A 19401-nucleotide genomic window follows, 5' to 3' on the forward strand; every position below is an offset into this window, starting at 1 on the left:
TTCCCCAAACAAGGAAGTAACAAGTACAAGTGAGAAGCACAAGTGACTAAACGTATATGGAGTCTGAATTATGACATCTTGGGTACTAAGAATATTTTAAATAAAAGCATACTTAATATTTACCACAAAGTAATATCAAAATAATGTTATTATACTCTCCTATTGGCATAAAAAGAATTAATGTAGACTTTCAATAGGTCAGTTAACTTAAGGTTGCATTTTTACAACTTAAATCAAGATTTTCAGCAGATTATAATTAAGAAGCAAATAATACTGTTTTATAGGAATAAAGCATGGAATTATTAATTTGGATAATTTTGTTTTATAGCTACACCTCTTATGATATTTTTAAAAGCTTGGTCTTAAACATAAAGAGATCTCAGCTATTTTAAGTATAAAATACAAATGAAATTATTTATAAGCAGCTTTCATGAAGGGCTAATGCTGAGTTTTTTTAAATTAATATCTGTTCTGACAGTGGTGTACCCAACTAAGTTTTCTTAGGTGTACAGGTCAAAAACTAAAGAGAACCAGCAGTCAAAAGAATTAAGATACATCAACCAACGCCAAATCAATCAAGCATGTACTAACTAACAAGTTAAAGATCCTTGTTGCATGCTGCTGCTGCTGCTAAGTCGCTTCAGTCGTGTCCGACTCTGTGAGACCCCATAGACGACAGCCCATCAGGCTCCTCCGTCCCTGGGATTCTCCAGGCAAGCACACTGGAGTGGGTTGCCATTTCCTTCTCCAATGCATGAAAGTGAAGAGTGAAAGTGAAGTCGCTCAGTCGTGTCTGACTCTTAGCGACCCCACGGACTGCAGCCCACCAGGCTCCTCTGTCCATAGGATTTTCCAGGCAAGAGTACTGGAGTGGGGTGCCATTGCCTTCTCCGTCCTTGTTGCATAAGCACTAGTCATTAAGAAAGAAGACTTCAAGTTGCACTAAAAAAGAATTAAGTTGTGTCATTTCAACCTTTAGACCCTCATTTTTATGTTTCCTAACTTAGATCACCAATTATAATCATAAAAGTTGAAAAAGTTCATCCTGAAACAGATAATATATTTAATAACCAATTTAAATTTAGGGAATTTATGACTTCTTTTATTCTTTCTTTTTTCTGGTTAGAGAATTAACACAACCCATTAGAGAAGATTTAACACACATAAAAGGACAAGGGAAAAAAACAAAATTCACCCATAATCCTATCACCCACAGATCTACTATTCTACTACAGTTCTCTTCTATAATATCTGTAAGCAAGCTTTTTCAATTACTTTATCACTATGATATTAAATATTTTCCTAAAAACATGTTAACAACTGCATAATATTCTATACAGTTAACTATTTAATTTCACTGGAAAAAGAGAATAAATCATTTAAGATTAATCCAAGAGTATGGCACTTGCCTTTTAAGACAATTGAAAAATTTGTGTTTTCTGTAAAATGTGTATATATTATTTAAATCCTAACAAGACTCTAGACTCCTTTCCAACATCTTTTTTAAATTTAAATAAGTAAAGCAAAGAGTAACCTAGAAAACATGTAATTTTTTAATGCTAAATAGTGACAAAAGAAAAGGTCTAACCAAAAAATCTCCTTCAATCAATAATGCAACTGTATTTTCCTGTCATATCATACTATTTTTTGTAGAGTATTTGCATTAAATTAAAAATTTGAGCTATTAATCTTTCATCACACTACACACCTTGAAGAGTTTCTCTACTAATTATGACAAATTTGAGCTAAATACCTACTTCTCTTTTCCAGTCTCTGGAACAGCTCAATCATACTCATTTTAACCACAGCTGGCAAAGATTAGGAACATACCTAATTTTCCTATACAGCTAATTATGGGGAAATGGTAGAAATATAGTAACTCCAACATACTTTTTTTTAGATAAATGTATAACATTGATAAATGTTAACTTATAAAAATAATTATTATATAATATATTTAAAGAGAAATAATCTACAAGAAGAATACAAATACAGAAGATTTTCCATTGTGAGAAGAAAAAATCATCTATCCAAATTTAACACATTCAAGGTGAAAATATAATGTGAAACCCTCAATCTTTTGTTTCTAAATTCAGTCATAAAGGGTGGTATTAAAATTCATGTAGCCTAAAGTCAAGCAAAACTTCTTCACTGAGAACTACAATGCACTGCTGAGAGTAATTAAAGAAGAATTAAACACTGTTAAAATGTCGCTTCTCTCTGAAATAGATTCAACATCCCCATGATAATCCCGAAAGGTCTCTGTGAGGAAACTGAGAAGCTGATTCTAAAATAAAAGGCAACGTAAAGGATCTAGTATATTCAAAGTAATCTCATAAAAGAACAAAGTCGAAGGACTTACAGCGACTGACTTCAATATTTACTATGCTGTGTTACTGGCATATTACTGGCATAGAGTGACAAGTAAATCCACAGAACAGAAGAAATCCATATTTCCTAGGTTATTTGATTTTCAGCAAGGGCATCAAAGCAATTCAGTGGACAAGTAAAGTCTATTCAGCAAATGGTGCTGAAGTAACTAGATATCCATCCAGGTAAAGAAAAATGAACCTCAACATCTAACTCAAATCATAGATAAATATTAATGCCTTACAGATCACAGACCTAAACAAAAAAAGCTCAAATCACAGTATAAGAGTATCTTCATAAATTGAGGGCAGGTAAAAGTTTTTTAGATGAACATAGAAAGCAATAATCATAAAGGCAAAAACTGATAAATTAGACTTTATAAAAATTTAAAACTTGCTTATCAAAAGAAACTATTAAGGGAAAAAGGTATGCCTAGGACTGCTGACATAGACTGGTACCCAGAATATATACAGAATTTCAACAACTCAGCAATGAAAGACAAAAACAATCCAATGTTTATCATCAGCAAAAGATTTTACAGATTCTTGCCCAAAGAAAATACATATGGCCAATTAGCAAATGAAAAAATGCTCAATATCAATTGTCACCATGGAAATGAAAATTAAACCACAATGAAATGCAACTACATATCCATCAGAATACCTAAAGTTAGCAAGACCATCGAACACCTAATGTTGATGAGGATGTAGAGCAACTAGAACTCTCACATATCCCTGTTAGCAATGTAAAACAGTCCTGCTTCTGAAGAAAATCTCATCGTTCCTTATAGAACCAAATATGATGGTACCCTATATCCTAGTGACTCAGCAGCAAATCTACTCCTGAGTAATTTTCTATGAGAAATGAAAACATTTTCACCAAAAGACTTGTACAAAAATATTAACAGCAACTTTACTCATAGCAGCCAAAATGAAAGGAAACAGCCTAGATGTCCACCAATAAGAGAACAGATAAACCATGGAATGTTAATAAGCAATAAAAAGAAATTAATTCATTCATACAACATGAAAGAATCTAAAAACATTATACTGAGTGAAAGAAGCACTATATAAAACAGAACAGACATATGATTCCATTAGTAAGAAATTGCAGAACAGGAAAACCTTAATCTATGGTTGAAAAAGAGTCATAATAACGGTTCCTCTCGGAGGGTAGGAGCAGAGTGACTACAAAGAAGAAGAAGGGAAGAATTTTCGGGGGTGACGATACTGTTCTGGATCTTGATAGAGAACTGGGTTACAAACATTCATGTATCTGTCAAAACTCAGCAAATGTACACTGAAGATTTGTGTGTTTCAATGTATGAAAATTTTTACATGTAAATACAAAAAAACTTTAAAAGACTGACCTCTAGGTGATGGTATGCACGTTGAAATACTTATGGGGAAACATACTGATGTCTGCAATTTACTTTTGAGATGCATTCCAAAAGCAGATGAAGTCATGGATGGACAAAAGAATGGACAGGTAAAAAAGTAAGTAGAGTAAAATGTCAATGATAAAATCTAGGTGGTGAGTATATGGTTAATTATATACTGTACATTTTTCATAATAAAGTCAAAGAAAAACATCAGTCTATCCTTGAGGGTCAACTATATCATAGACAGCTAAATAAATTATAAATGAATGACATTAATATGGGTTACATATTAAATAATATGAAAATATTTACACTATTGCAGTTTTCTGATATTTTTAATATTGGTCATAGTACTGGAGTGGGTAGCTTATCCCTTCTCCAGGAGATCTTCCCAACCAGAAATCGAACCAGGGTCTCCTGCATTGCAGGCAGATTCTTTACTAGTTGAGCTACCAGGAAAGACCCAGAGAACTTCTAGGTTGACTACCTAATTCCCAAACCAAAAAAGCTCTGCTGTAAGACCTATAAATAACAAGCAATCAACCAATGGTACAGTTACAACCATATACCCTCATGCACAATTTCTGGTTGTAAAGAAAAAAATTAAATAAAACTCCTTAGCAATAAATTTGAGAACTCACTTGGAGATTATAATTAAATGAAGACATAACAAATATAAAAACACTAGTAAAAGGCCAATATTAACAATGGGATATACCAACTATAAGAACTCTTAAAGAAATCCTTTCCCTACACATTGAGCCTACCATTTTGTGATTAACATGATGAAAGGCTAACATAATAATGGGATATATCAATTTTAAGAACTCTTAAAGAAATCCCTTCCCTGCACACCCAGCCTACCATTTGATGATTAACACTTTCTACAATCTCTTCAATAAGAGAAAAGAAAGAAAATAATCTGGGAGAGATCCAGGACAGAGTTTTTTTAAGCAGTTACAAGTACTCAGAAAAATCATTATTTAACCTTGGGAAGAAAATAAGAGTCTTGAAAAGTACTTGATCTACAGAAAGTTATTCTCCATACACATGAGTACAAATGAAGATTTCATTTAAACTAAAAAGCGAGGGACTTGAATTAGATGTCAAACATTAAGGAAACAACCAAGGAAGTCTGTAAACAAATTCATCAATGTATTTATAAACAGGATAGAATCTTAACTATCACTGAGAATAAGTATGATCTGCACAACACTATAAGTCAACTATACTTCAATTCTAAAAACATATAATAATAATGCTAATAATGTTAAGTCCAACCTAAAGGTATAGTAAGCCTCAAACTCTTAGTTCTACATTACTAGTTGCTATTAAATATTTGCATAAAATTAACATTATCAGAACTTTCTTATTGCATGATGGAGAAAAAAAGGTATACTACTAGAAAAGAGAAGCATAAACTTTTTTTTTTAGCTTCCCTCCTGGAACAATCCTATAATATTGAAAAACAAGAGATGAATTTTTAAAACTACCAAGTCTGTAATTTTTAGCTAAAAACCTCACAGTTCCTGTAACACAGTAATTTTTTTAGATACTACCATAGGGCATAAAAACAGCAACAGAGATATTCCAAAATCATGTATACACAGTTACTTTACCTGAAAGAGAGAATTCTATGAATACTAAAAATTTTTAAAGAAACAAAGTTATATTCACATCTACAATCTTAAAGTGTTTTTTTAACCTTGTGCTAAACAAGCTTAAGCATTTACTTTTTCATAAGGTGACAAAATCATGTCTCCACCTTAAGCACAGGGTGGAAGTCAACTCAGCAAGAGCCAAAATTAACAATGATAATTTAATACTTTATCCGGGGAAAGAAACAAAACAACTTATTTCCCAATATGCCCTTAGTTCAGATGATAGGATCAGATCAGTTCAGTCCAGTTGCTCAGTCGTGTCCGACTCTTTGCAACCCCATGAACCGCAGCACACCACGCCTCCCTGTCCATCATCAACTCCGGGAGTTTACCCAAACTCATGTCCATCGAGTCGGTGATACCATTCAGCCATCTCATCCTCTGTCATCCCCTTCTCCTCCTGCCCCCAATTCCCCTCAGCATCAGAGTCTTTTCCAATGAGTCAACCCTTCTCATGAGGTGGCCAAAGTATTGGAGTTTCAGCCTCAGCATCAGTCCTTCCAATGAACACCCAGGACTGGTCTCCTTTAGGATGGACTGGTTGGATCTCCTTGCAGTCCAAGGAACTCGCAAGATGATGGGATACAATACTAGTAAAACATATTTTAATGTGCATGTGGTAACAACTTTGTTAACCTTATGTAGTATAATTTATCCTAATCCTACTAGGATTAAGAACATACTACTGGTTACATCTTTAGATTTTTTAAATCTCATGGAATTTAAAAAATCAGATTGTTTATACATCTAATCCACAGACAGTCTATAGCCTAGGGTTTAATGCACTTACAGTTCCTTATGTTTCTCTTCAGCCAAAATCTGGTCATTAGGTTTAAGAGAATACCTGTAACACAGAAACAAAAATATACTGGTCAAATAAACACATGAGTATGTTTGCCTCATGGACATCTGACTGCAGTCTCTACATACAGCCAGTTGAACCCAAGCAAATAAACACTACTACACTGATAACAAGTCTCTTTCTTAATTGATAAAACATTAATAATATGTCTGAGTTCTTTGATGCTCTATTAGACACTTCCACCAACACCACCTCAGTAACGAAAGGGAAATGAACTTGACCATGCTCTAAAAATGTGAGGTATCTTCAATATTCTTCTGTAGTGACTCATCTATAATGTTACATTTATCCAGCAGTACAAAATTCAAGAAACTACTCCAAGGTTAAGATTTAATAGTTCACAAAACAATACAAAGTTATTCTTTCATTAAATATATAGTAGGGACTTCCCTGGTGATCCAGTGGTTAAGACTCCATGCTTCCAAAGCAGGGGGGGTGTGGGTTCCTATTCTGGTCTGGGAGCTAAAATCCCATATGCCATGTTGTACGGCCAAAAGAGGGAAAAAAGCAATATACAGTAAACATTTATTATATTCCAGACTATATACTAGGTAATGTAACACAGGAGGAAAAATAAGCTTTGGAGTTCTTAACTAAACCATTTACTAGCTTAGTGACCATAGGCAATTCTTTCAACTATAAGTTTCCCTGACTATAAAATAGAGGCTACCATAAATATAAGAATAGGGATATTCCAATATCATATAGTTCATACTACTAAAGGTCACAGAAATAGGCAAACAACAAAGGACAGGTCTTCAATTTCCACTTGTACTCATCCTTTTCCTAAAACTAATTGTCTGACAGCAGAGAGGTCATCTAATTCTCTTTTCTTGCCTCCCCTTCCACAAGTGCCTTTATTCACTTTATAAAAAGAATGGCACACATCTTTTCCATCCTGAATGTAACCATACTGCAATGCCTAAGTATAAAAATCTCTGAAGTATTAAACAAAGAACGATTCATAATACTTTGTCTTCAAAGCCTTCTTAAAGTACTACAAACTGACTTTATGGCGTCTTGTTTTATACACTATTACAGTAAAGAATGAAGACAGAAATTTAAAATGAGGAATTGGGATAGAATGTTCTATTTTCAGATATATTCAGAAGTTGATTACAATTTTCATTTTTAAAGTTCATCATTTCTAGCCCATGTTCATCATCAGAGAATACATTCCTTTTCAAGGAGAGTTCTGTGAAGCAAAGCTAAGAGAGTTTCTAAAAAGGAACAAGAAAGACAAAGTCAATTTATTTCTTCTAAGCAACACTGAACAAGTCTTCTTGCCTTACATTTATCTACCAAGGATTAAGTATCAAAGATGGTTGTTACAGGAACATGAATCAAATCAATTTATTTGAATTGAGAAAATGAAGTCAGACTTTTTACATCATGAAAGTAAATCTCATTGGTGTGACAATGAAAGAACAGTTTTGCCAAAAAGTTTTCAAGACAGACGGTGGCTTTAAACTGAATAAATGGTTTTGGTTAAAACATGTTTAAGTCACCTGATAAAAACATCTTATCAAAGAAATATTCTTTTGACATAGGTATACTGAAGTTAACAAGATTTAGCTTTTCTCAATACTGTCTGAACAATGCCTATGAATAAAACACCAATGTATAATCACTACTTAATATAACTATATTAAGAAGCTTTAATAAAGCCTTTTTGGTATACTTCCCAGAATTCCAAGTCTTTAATGACTCTAACGACCCTGGCAAGTCAGGCGATGTCTATTCTTTGCTTCCAACAAAACTGAAAAAGGTCTTAATCAAGTTATCAGCGGATAGATAAATAAAAATAATTCTGATGATAAATCATTTGAAATTAGGAAAGTTCAACTAATTGAGTAAAAATTTCTGAAACAAAACTGTCCATTACCATTCAATTAATTATACAAACAGAGTACTCAAAACTTAGATCTCTAAAAGAAAAAAAAGGGGGAAATAAAATTAATGCTGAACATTGTCTTACTGTAGCACTGGGTATTATTTATCCAGAAAACATTCAATTAATTAAAAAAAATTAAAGATCAGCTTCACTCATCTCATTAAAAGATGCATTTCCAAGAACTTCTTATTTTCTTGTTTAATAATGATTTAACATTTAATACATTTATATTGTTTTACTAATTGTATGCTAATTAAAATAACTAGAAAAAAATATTTTAAACTTGACTTCATACATATAGTTGTTCAAAGACATAGGACAGGGTGATCAATATGCAAGAAAGCACTGCATTCATAAAAATACATTGCCTTCATAATGTATACATAATACATTATATGCAAAACATAATCCATGCATTAAAAAATATATCACAAAAGGATGAAACCTGGTGGGGAAAGTATAATAGAAATACAAGTTTAAACAGAGGAAAGAATATAAATCTTTTAACATTAAGAAAGAAGTTGTTTTTATCTTTTTATAAATGTATAATGAATGATAGGTATCAAACCACTAAGGTATTTAGACTCCAGTAAAAGAATGATTTACCAGTTTTATTTAACACTAAAATATAAAAATCATAAATACTTAAATGAGTGAGGAAGTACTTACTTAGCAAAACATTTTCATGGAATTTAAGAAGTTTGAAACCAGTGGATTTGATGATATCTCTCTCTTAGCAAAGTGCTTGATATATACAAAATAGGAACTCAATCAATATAACTTTCCTTTTTAAAAAAACATGTATTGTGTGCTTAACAATGCTGTAGCACCTTTAATATATTAGCTCCTTTTTTGGGGGGGCCATATCATGAGGCCAGTAGGATCTTAGTTTGCTGACCAGGGATTGAAGCTGTGTCCCCTGAAATGGAAGTAGGGAGTCCCAACCATTACACCACCAGGGAATTCCCTTACGTTCTTTCTCTAGATAATTAGTGAAAGAGAAATAACAAACATGTCTTGCCCTTATGTCTGTGCTAGTTGCTCAGTTGTGTCCAACTCTTTGTGACCCTATGAACTATAGCCCACCAGGCACCTCTGTCCATGGGATTTTCCAGGCAAGAATACTGGAGTGGGTTGCCATTCCCTTCTCCAGGGGATCTTCCCAACCAAAGCATCAAACCCAGGTTTCCTGCACTTCCGGCAGATTCTTTACCCTCTGAGCTACCAGGGAAGCCTGTCTTGCCCTTAGGGATCTCACAATTCAGTAGACATATCAGAATAAAAGTAATCACTCAGTGTCATAAGTATTGATATTACAATAAAGTTAAGTACAATGTAGAAGAGGGAGTACTGTCTCTTTTGTAAGAGTCAAAAAAAAGGACAGCTTTTATCTGTTGCCCAACTTTCTCTTCCTCTCCCATTTCATCTCTTCTGTGCTCCTTCCCCATAAAAAAAAAAACCCTTCCTCCTTTTAAAGAATTGTGGTGCTGGAGAAGACTCTTGAGAGTCCCTTGGACAGCAAGATCAAATCACTCAATCCTAAAGGAAATCAACCCTGAATATTCATTGGAAGGACTGATGCTGAAGCTGAAGCTCCAATACTTCAGACACTAGATGCAAAGAATCAACTCCCTGGAAAAGACCCTGATGCTGAGAAAGACTGAGGGCAGGAGGAAAAAGCAGAGACAGAGAAGGAGATGGTTAGATGGCATCACTGACACAATGGATATGAATCTGAGCAAACTCCAGGAGATAGTGAAAGACAGAGAGGCCTAGCAGCTGCAATCCATGGAGTCAGACACAACTTATCGACTGAACAACAACTTTTAAAGTCTCAGGGTAAGAATTTAAAGGGAATAGTGAAGGTAACCCATAAAAAAGATCCATATTATAGGCAAGAAGAAGGCAAGGTCAGCTTAACTGTGATCAAATCACTCAAAAGACATTCTACTTTGCAGATTAGAGTACATCTTCAGGTCCTCAACAATAAATTTGCAAGATCCATTATTTTTCTTTCTTTTCTTATTTTTTAAATTATGAAAGTATGATAACACATCTAGGAGACTTGTAAAGTATAGAACAAAGTTACATGTAGTTCCACTATATATTACAATTATTTTTTAAGTAGATAAATTAAGATTTTTAGTTGGAGTTTCAGTATCAAACTCTCAAAAACTAACAGAATGAGTACACAGAAAAGTAGAAGGATAAGTAAATCTGAAAAGTACTATGAACCAAGCCAAAATAATTAAGATTTATATAATTTTCACACAACAGTACGATAAAAATTCTAGTTTCCAGACTATAAATCAGGAGACACTGGAACATACCCAAGGACAAAGGTACAAAAATTTCATGGTCTAATGCAGTCTATTCTGTTATCACTGAGGAATTATGTTAGAAATCAAAGATATTTAAAAAGAACCCACATATTTTTAAGTATAATGTAGCACTCACCACCTTTGATTATCCACTGAAAGCCTCAATAAAATTAAAACACTGAAAAAACACAGAGGGTTACTACGGAGAGGAAAGCATTTAAATGAGAAATTAATATCAAAATGCAAGATCCATTTTAAACTATTCTACTGGCAGATTACCTCTCTAATCCCAAACTTTAAAATGTTCAGTCTCTCCTTAGTATTTCTTTCTCTGATATGATTTTCCCCTGCCCCAAGCCAGGTAACTTTCCATCAGATCTCAATAACCTTTTATTCTTCTTTGTCTTTGCTGGTTTAGTCAGTTTTATCTTCCTTATTTCTTCCTTAACTCTTGCACCCTTCTTCTTAAGAACCTGACCTACCACCAAGAGCAAGCCAAACTGCTAGGTTTAAGGACACAGTTATATACTTAAAACACTGCCTCAAATTCATTTTGGAAGGCAAGATATAAATTACAATTATAAATGTAAAAGTAAATATGCCATCAGGTCCACAATCCTTACTAATAAAATGGAGCTGCTTTTCAATGAAACATTTAATGTTAATATTTGCTTTTAAAATCTGTTTAAATGTGGGACTAAATTAAATGCAGTTCTCTTTTTCATTTAATGGATTTTGTTCTGCCAACCTAACTTCTGTTGGCAGAACAAAAGACATACAGATTTTTAAATCTCTTATTATATTTAACTTATTCTCTGAATATTCAATGTTTTAAATTAATAAACTCGAAAGGGAAAATTCAACTTAGTAAGAAGTAGAAAATAGAGAGCTATACTTCAACTTCCTACTCTGTCTCCTCCAGAATAATACAACGCATAAACTATTTTTCACTTGAGTTTTGTTTCCTAAAGACATGATTAAACAGATGTTCTGCTTTCATATCATTTCTTAGATTCAAACATGAACATAGTTCCTAAAAAAGCCAGAGACAGCAAAAGGGTACCATGGTATTTCTCAACATTTTTTCTACCTGAATTTACCAGAAGGAAAAGACATACACTCCAGTCATCAGAAGATGAGGAAGCAGAAGAGGACACAGGCAAGGGCCCTCTCTATCTTGCCTCTAGTCTCCACAAAGTCTGAGTCTTCTGTACGAGACTGAAACAAACATTATTCATTCAAATATGTTATTTCCCTGAAGATTAGCATAACTTAGAACTTAAGGCTCAGAAAGGTCTTTGGACAGATTATTAACCCCCAAAACAGCTCAGTCATAAATGAAATGCCCTACCAATGTCAGATAGCTAATGCTAAGCTAAGACTTGCTATAAAGGAGGATGATAATAAATAGTCCATAAATATTTGCAACTAAGATTGCCCTCTTGAGAATCAAACAAGTAAAATTCTAGAAATCTACAAATATTACCGTATAAACCAAAGAACCTTAATGGTATCCTGCAAAGTTCTATAAAGTTGACAGAATCAATCAGATAGAGTGGACAGAGCAAGATTTAAACTTAACATGTTTAAATGGTTCTTGCAATTGAAAATTAAAGTTTGATTAAAACATATTAAGGGAATTCCCTGGTTCTCACTGCCTGGTGTCTGAGTTCAATCTCTGTTTGGGGCACTAAGATCTCCGCCAAGGTGTGCACTATGGAAAAAAAAAAAGAAATGTTAAAAGCACAGAGAACTATATTCAATATCCTATGAGAAACGATAATGGAAAGATTATTTTAAAAAATCAATGAATATATATGTACTATTGAATAACTTTGTTGTACTGCAGTAATTAACATAATATTGTAAATCACCTATATATTGTAAAAAATACCAAAAAAACCCATACTGCAAAGGAAGAAAAAGGAGATCAAAAGTGTTAATCTACTAATCACTAAGGCTGAAATTTAAGAGGCTTCTAGAGAAGGAAATTAAGAGTAAACCATGGGGTTAGAATGCAAATAATAGCAAAGTTACAAGGTTTATGAAAATAATATTTTAAATTCTCATTAGAAAACTAGATGAGTATTAAAATTCAGCAAGATGAATTCTACCAAAAATTTAGAGAGGGGATAACACTTATCCTACTCAAACTCTTCCAGAAAACTGCAGAGGAAGGTAAACTTCCAAATTCATTCTATGAGGCCACCATCACCCTAATACCAAAACCAGACAAAGATGCCACAAAAAAAGAAAACTACAGGCCAATATCACTGATGAACATAGATGCAAAAATCCTTAACAAAACCCCAGCAAACAGAATCCAACAACATATTAATAAGATCATACATCATGACCAAGTGGGCTTTATCCCAGCGATGCAAGGATTCTTCAACATTTGCAAATCAATCAATGTGATACACCACATTAACAAATTGAAAGATAAAAACCATATGATTATCTCAATAGATGCAGAGAAAGCCTTTGACAAAATTCAACATCCATTTATGATTTAAAAAAACCCTCCAGAAAGCAGGCATAGAAGGAATATGCCTCAACATAATAAAAGCCATATATGATAAACCCACAGCAAACATCCTCAATGGTGAAAAACTGAAAGCATTTCTCCTCAAATCAGGAACAAGACAAGGATGCCCACTTTCGCCACTACTATTTAACATAGTTCTGGAAGTTTTAGCCACAGCAGTCAGAGAAGAAAAGGGAATCCAGATTGGAAAAGAAGAAGTAAAACTCTTCACTGTCCGCAGATGATTTGATCCTCCACATAGAAAACCCTAAAGACTCCACCAGAAAATCACTAGAGCTAATTAATAAATATAATAAAGTTTCAGGATATAAAATTAACACACAGAAATCCCTTGCATTCCTTTCCACTAACAATGAGAGAACAGAAAGAGAAATTAAGGTAACAATTCCATTCACCATTGCAATGAAAAGAATAAAATACTTAGGAATAAATCTATCTAAAGAAACAAAAGACCTATATATAGAAAACTATAAAACACTGATGAAAGAAATCAAAGATGACACTAATAGATGGAGAAATATACCATGTTCATGGATTGGAAGAATCAATATAGTGAAAATGAGTATACTATCCAAAGCAATCTATAGATTCAATGCAATCCCTATCTAAAACTCGAACAAATAATTTCACAATTTGTATGGAAATACAAAAAAACCTCGAATAGCCAAAGCAATCTTGAGAAAGAAGAATGAAACTGGAGGAATCAACCTGCCTGACCTCAGACTATAGTACAAAGCTACAGTCATCAAGACAATATGGTACTGGCACAAAGACAGAAATATAGATCAATGGAACAAAATAGAAAGCCCAAAGATAAATCCACACACCTATGGACACTTTATCTTTAACAAAGGAGGCAAGAATATACAATGGAGAAAAGACAATCTCTTTAACAAGTGGTGCTGGGAAAACTGGTCAACCACTTGTAAAAGAATGAAACTAGAACACTTTCTAACACCATACACAAAAATAAACTCAAAATGGATTCAAGATCTAAATGTAAGACCAGAAACTATAAAACTCCTGAAGGAAAACATAGGCAAAACACTCTCTGACATAAATCACAGCAGGATCCTCTATGACCCACCTCCCAGAGTAATGGAAATAAAAGCAAAAACAAACAAATGGGACCTAATTAAACTTAAAAGCTTTTGCACAACAAAGGAAACTATAAGCAAGGTGAAAAGACAGCCTTCAGAATGGGAGGAAATAATAGCAAATGAAGCAACTGACAGAGAATTAATCTCAAATATATACAAGTAGCTCCTTCAGGTCAATTCCAGAAAATTAAACGACCCAAGCAAAAAATGGGCCAAAGAACTAAACAGACATTTCTCCAAAGAAGACAAACAGATGGCTAACAAACACATGAAAAGATGCTCAACATCACTCATTATCAGAGAAACGCAAATCAAAACCACAATGAGGTACCATCTCACACCAGTCAGAAAGGATGCTATCAAAAAGTCTACAAACAATAAATGCTGGAGAGGGTGCAGAGAAAAGCGACCCCTCTTACACTGTTGGTGGGAATGCAAATTAGTACAGCCTCTATGGAGAACAGTGTGGAGAGTCCTTCAGTTCAGTTCAATTCAGTTGCTCAGTTGTGTCCGACTCTTTGCAATCCCATGAATCATAGCACGCCAGGCCTCCCTGTCCATCACCAATCCCGGAGTTCACTCAGACTCACATCCATCGAGTCAGTGATGCCATCCAGCCATCTCATCCTCTGTCGTCCCCTTCTCAACCTGCCTCCAATCCCTCCCAGCATCAGAGTCTTTTCCAATGAGTCAAATCTTCACATGAGGTGGCCAAAGTACTGGAGTTTCAGCTTTAGCATCATTCCTTCCAAAGAAATCCCAGGGCTGATCTCCTTCAGAATGGACTGGTTGGATCTCCTTGCAGCCCAAGGGACTCTCAAGAGTCTTCTCCAACACCATAGTTCAAAAGCATCAATTCTTCGGCACTCAGTTTTCTTCACAGTCCAACTCTCACATCCATACGTGACCACAGGAAAAACCATAGCCTTGACTAGACGGACCTTAGTCGGCAGAGTAATGTCTCTGCTTTTGAATATGCTACCTAGGTTGGTCATAACTTTTCTTCCAAGGAGTAAGCGTCTTTTAATTTTATGGCTGCAGTCACCATATGCAGTGATTTTGGAGCCCAAAAAAATAAAGTCTGACACTGTTTCCCCATCTATTTGCCATGAAGTGATGGGACCAGATGCCATGATCTTCGTTTTCTGAATGTTGAGCTTTAAGCCAACTTTTTCACTCTCCTCTTCCATTTTCATCAAGAGGTTTTTTAGTTCCTCTTCACTTTCTGCCATAAGGGTGGTGTTATCTGCATATCTGAGGTGATTGATATTTCTCCCGGCAATCTTGATTCCAGCTTGTGCTTCTTCCAGCCCAGCGTTTCTCATGATGTACTCTGCACAGAAGTTAAATAAGCAGGGTGACAATATACAGCCTTGACGTACTCCTTTTCCTATTTGGAACCAGTCTGTTGTTCCATGTCCAGTTCTAACTGTTGCTTCCTGGCCAGCATACAGATTTCTCAAGAGGCAGGTCAGGTGCTCTGGTATTCTCCTTAAAAAACTGCAAATAGAACTGCCATATGACCCAGTAATCCCACTGCTGGGCATACACACCGAGGAAATCGGAATTGAAAGAGACGTGTACCCCAATGTTCATCACAGCACTATTTTTAATAGCCAGGACATGGAAGCAACCTAGACGTCCATCAGCAGACGAACAGATAAGAAAGCTGTGGTACACATACACAATGAAATATTACACAGAAATTAAAAAGAATGCATACTAATCAGTTCTAATGAAGTGAATGAAACTGGAGCCTACTATACAGAATGAAGTAAGTCAGAAAGAAAAACACCAATACAGTATATTAACGCATATATACGGAATTTAGAAAGATGGTAACGCAAGATGGTTAGCAAGATAGATAGAAAGATGGTATGCAAGATAGCAAAAGAGACACAGATGTAAAGAAGAGACTTTTGGACTCTGTGGGAGAGGGCGAGGGTGGGATGATTTGAGAGAATAGCATTGAAACATGTGTATTATCATATGTGAAATGGATCACCAGTCCACGTTCAATGCATGAGAGAGGGTGCTTTAGGGATGGTACACTGGGATGACCCTGAGGGATGGGATGGGGAGGCCTGTGGGAGGAGGGTTCAGGGTGTGGAACACATGTACACCCATGGCTGATTCATGTCAATGTATGGCAAAAGCCACTACAATACTCTAAAGTACTTAGCCTCCAATTAAAATAAATTTATTTTAAAAAATAAACAAATAAAATTCAGCTAGAAAAAACAGGAGGAAAAATAATAAAGCTAAAGTCTCAACACAGAAATATACTTTTGTATTTTAAAAACATCACTGATAATTATTCATAATAACTAGCTAGATATTTTCATTAAAGGAAATTTTTAACATTTGGTACTTGTAAGATGTCACCACGTGGCTCTTGAACCACTTCAACAAAGCTAGCCAACTTTGTATCACACTTTCAATATACTTCTAAGTACATTTTAATCTGGCTTCTGTCCCTCTCTATCATTCCACTGTGATTTACTTAGCTGAGGTCACCATTCATATTGTACTGCCAAATCCAGTGGACTCCCTGTAGGTTTTATATTACCAACCTGTTACATCTGATACTATTCACTACTCTGTCATACAAACTCACTATTCTTTGTAAGACCTGGTCTTAGTGCTCCCAATAAAAGCTCACCATCTCCTTCTGTAATTCATCTACCCATCCATTAAATGCTTTATCCTCCACCCCACTTCTCTTTTTATTTCATGTCTTTCCTCTAGAAAGGCTTATCTATTAGTTGCTTTAAACACTACCTATAGGAGCAGGAAATGGCAATCCACTCCAGTATTCTTGCCTGGGAAATGCCATGGACAGAGGAGCCTGGTAGGCTATACAGTTCACAGGGTCACCAAGAGTGGCAGACGACTAAAGCGATATAGCATGCAGGCTCTGGCTGTGCCTCTCTCACGAGACTTAGGCCTTCTGAGCAGTATTAAACTAATTTTTGGAGGTTATCAAAGAAAAATTAACACTACCTATATAATGATGGTGGTACTGGTGGTGATAATGAGGATGATAATGGTAATAACAGGTAACATTTACTGAATGGCATTAGCTCAAAGTACAATTAAATATAACCTTTATTATATGTCTCTCCCACCGTGAATCCTCTATCAACCAGACACATAAATCAGACGCTCCTAAATATGCCCATCGAGATAACACATATTTATCTCATCCATGAACAAACCTGAACCCAATCTCTTCATCACCTCTAACATGTCCTTCCTTCCATACTCCCTAATTCAGTTAAATTCACCAAAACTAAACATTGGAACATCATTCCTGACTCCTTTGCTCTTTTCATTAAATCAATCAAATCTTACCTTTATAACACTGTATTATTGAACTTTCTCCTGACCATTTTCTAACTATAATGATTAGGCCACCATCTCTCAACACGTCTATACTACAGCCTCCTCTAATTTATCCCCTCACACCCCCAGATCTACTGCAGACACAGTGATTTATAGAATTCTAAACATGAATCTGACCATGTCATCCCCTTGCTTATTAACTCCCTGAAGTTGTCTCCACTGTCTATATAACAGAGATGTGAGACACATTCCAAGCTCCTCAGCAGCCAATAATATCAGCTAGCATTTGGAAAATACATAAATTATCTTGTTCAATCTTCATATTATAATATTCCTGCTATTAGGCTGGTACAAAAATAATTACGGTTTTGCACTGCGGAACTCTGTCGTTTGATACTGGAATACATCTTAATGTGGTTATGTTACACATCATTATAATGCATATTTCTCATTTCATGTTGTTTTTTGGGAAGTGACTTATTCAGTTCAATTCAGTCACTCAGTTGTGTCCGACTCTTTGCAACCCCATGAATCGCAGCACACCAAGCCTCCCTGTCCATCACCAACTCCCGGAATTCACTCAGACTCACGTCCATCGAATCAGTGATGCTATCCAGCCGTCTCATCCTCTGTCGTCCCCTTCTCCTCTTGCCCCCAATCCCTCCCAGCATCAAAGTCTTTTCCAATGAGTCAACTCTTCGCATAAGGTGGCCAAAGTACTGGAGTTTCAGCTTTAGCATCATTCTTTCCAAAGAACACCCAGGACCTATCTCCTTTAGAATGGACTGGTTGGATCTCCTTGCAGTCCAAGGGACTCTCAAGAGTCTTCTCCAACAACACAGTTCAAAAGCATCAATTCTTCGACACTCAGCTTTCTTCATAGTCTAACTCTCACATCCATACATGACCACTAGAAAAACCATAGCCTTGACTAGATGGACCTTTCTTGGCAAAGTAATGTCTCTGCTTTTGAATCTAGGTTGGTCATAACTTTCCTTCCAAGGAGTAAGCATCTTTTAATTTCATGGCTGCAGTCACCATCTGCAGTGATTTTGGAGCCCAGAAAAATAAAGTCTGACACTGTTTCCACTGTTTCCCCATCTATCTGCCATGAAGTGATGGGACCAGATGCCATGATCTTCGTTTTCTGAATGTTGAGCTTTAAGCCAACTTTTTCACTCTCCACTTTCACTTTCATCAAGAGGCTCTTCAGTTCCTCTTCACTTTCTGCCTTACTGTTTAATTTACATTTATTTTAGACTAGGGAAATGATGTTAGACAAAAAGCAAATTTGAGCAATTTTCTTATTCAAGTTCAAAATGGGTCATAAAAGCAGCAGAGACAACTCCCAACATCAACAACACTTTTTGGCCCAGGAACTGCTAACCAACACAGAGCACGTGGTGGTTCAAAAAGCGTTGAAGGTGAGTAGCATAGTGGCTGGCCACTGGAAGCTGACAAGGACCAGTCGAGAGGCTCGTGGAAGCTGATCCTCTTACAACTACTTGAGAAGTTGCCAAAGAGCTCAGTGTCAACCATTTACACTACAGGAATAAACAAGCTTATCTCTCATTAACAAAAGTGTGTTGACTGTAATGGTTCCTATTTTGTAATAAAGATGTGTCTGAGCCTAGTTATAATGATTTAAAATTCACAGTTCAAAACCACAATTACGTTTACACCAGCCTAACATAACCCATGTATTGAAAAACAGAGACATTACTCAGCTAACAAAGGTCCATACAGTCAGGGCGATATGGTCTTCCCACTGGTCACTCATGGTGTAAGAGTTGGACTGTAAAGAAGGCAGGATGCCAAAGAGTTGATGCCTTCAAAATGTGGTGTTGGAAAAGATTTCTCAAAGTCCCTTGGACAGCAAGGAGATCAAACCAGTGAAACTTAAGGGAAATCAACCCTGA

The 19401-nt window shown here is 35.4% G+C and overlaps 1 protein-coding gene across 2 annotated transcripts in view; it reads right to left on the reverse strand.

The window, feature by feature from the left end:
• ADK (adenosine kinase) overlaps positions 1-19401 on the reverse strand; it is a 536287-nt gene that overhangs the window by 453663 nt on the left and 63223 nt on the right. For both annotated transcript variants that reach the window (XM_040242473.1, XM_040242472.1), the window contains exon 3: positions 6203-6256. In XM_040242473.1, the coding sequence (XP_040098407.1) occupies positions 6203-6256 (54 nt within the window). The remainder of the gene's footprint in view (positions 1-6202; positions 6257-19401) is intronic.

This window comes from Oryx dammah, unplaced genomic scaffold, assembly GCF_014754425.2.
Source record: "Oryx dammah isolate SB20612 unplaced genomic scaffold, SCBI_Odam_1.1 HiC_scaffold_6, whole genome shotgun sequence".
Lineage (NCBI taxonomy): Eukaryota > Metazoa > Chordata > Mammalia > Artiodactyla > Bovidae > Oryx > Oryx dammah.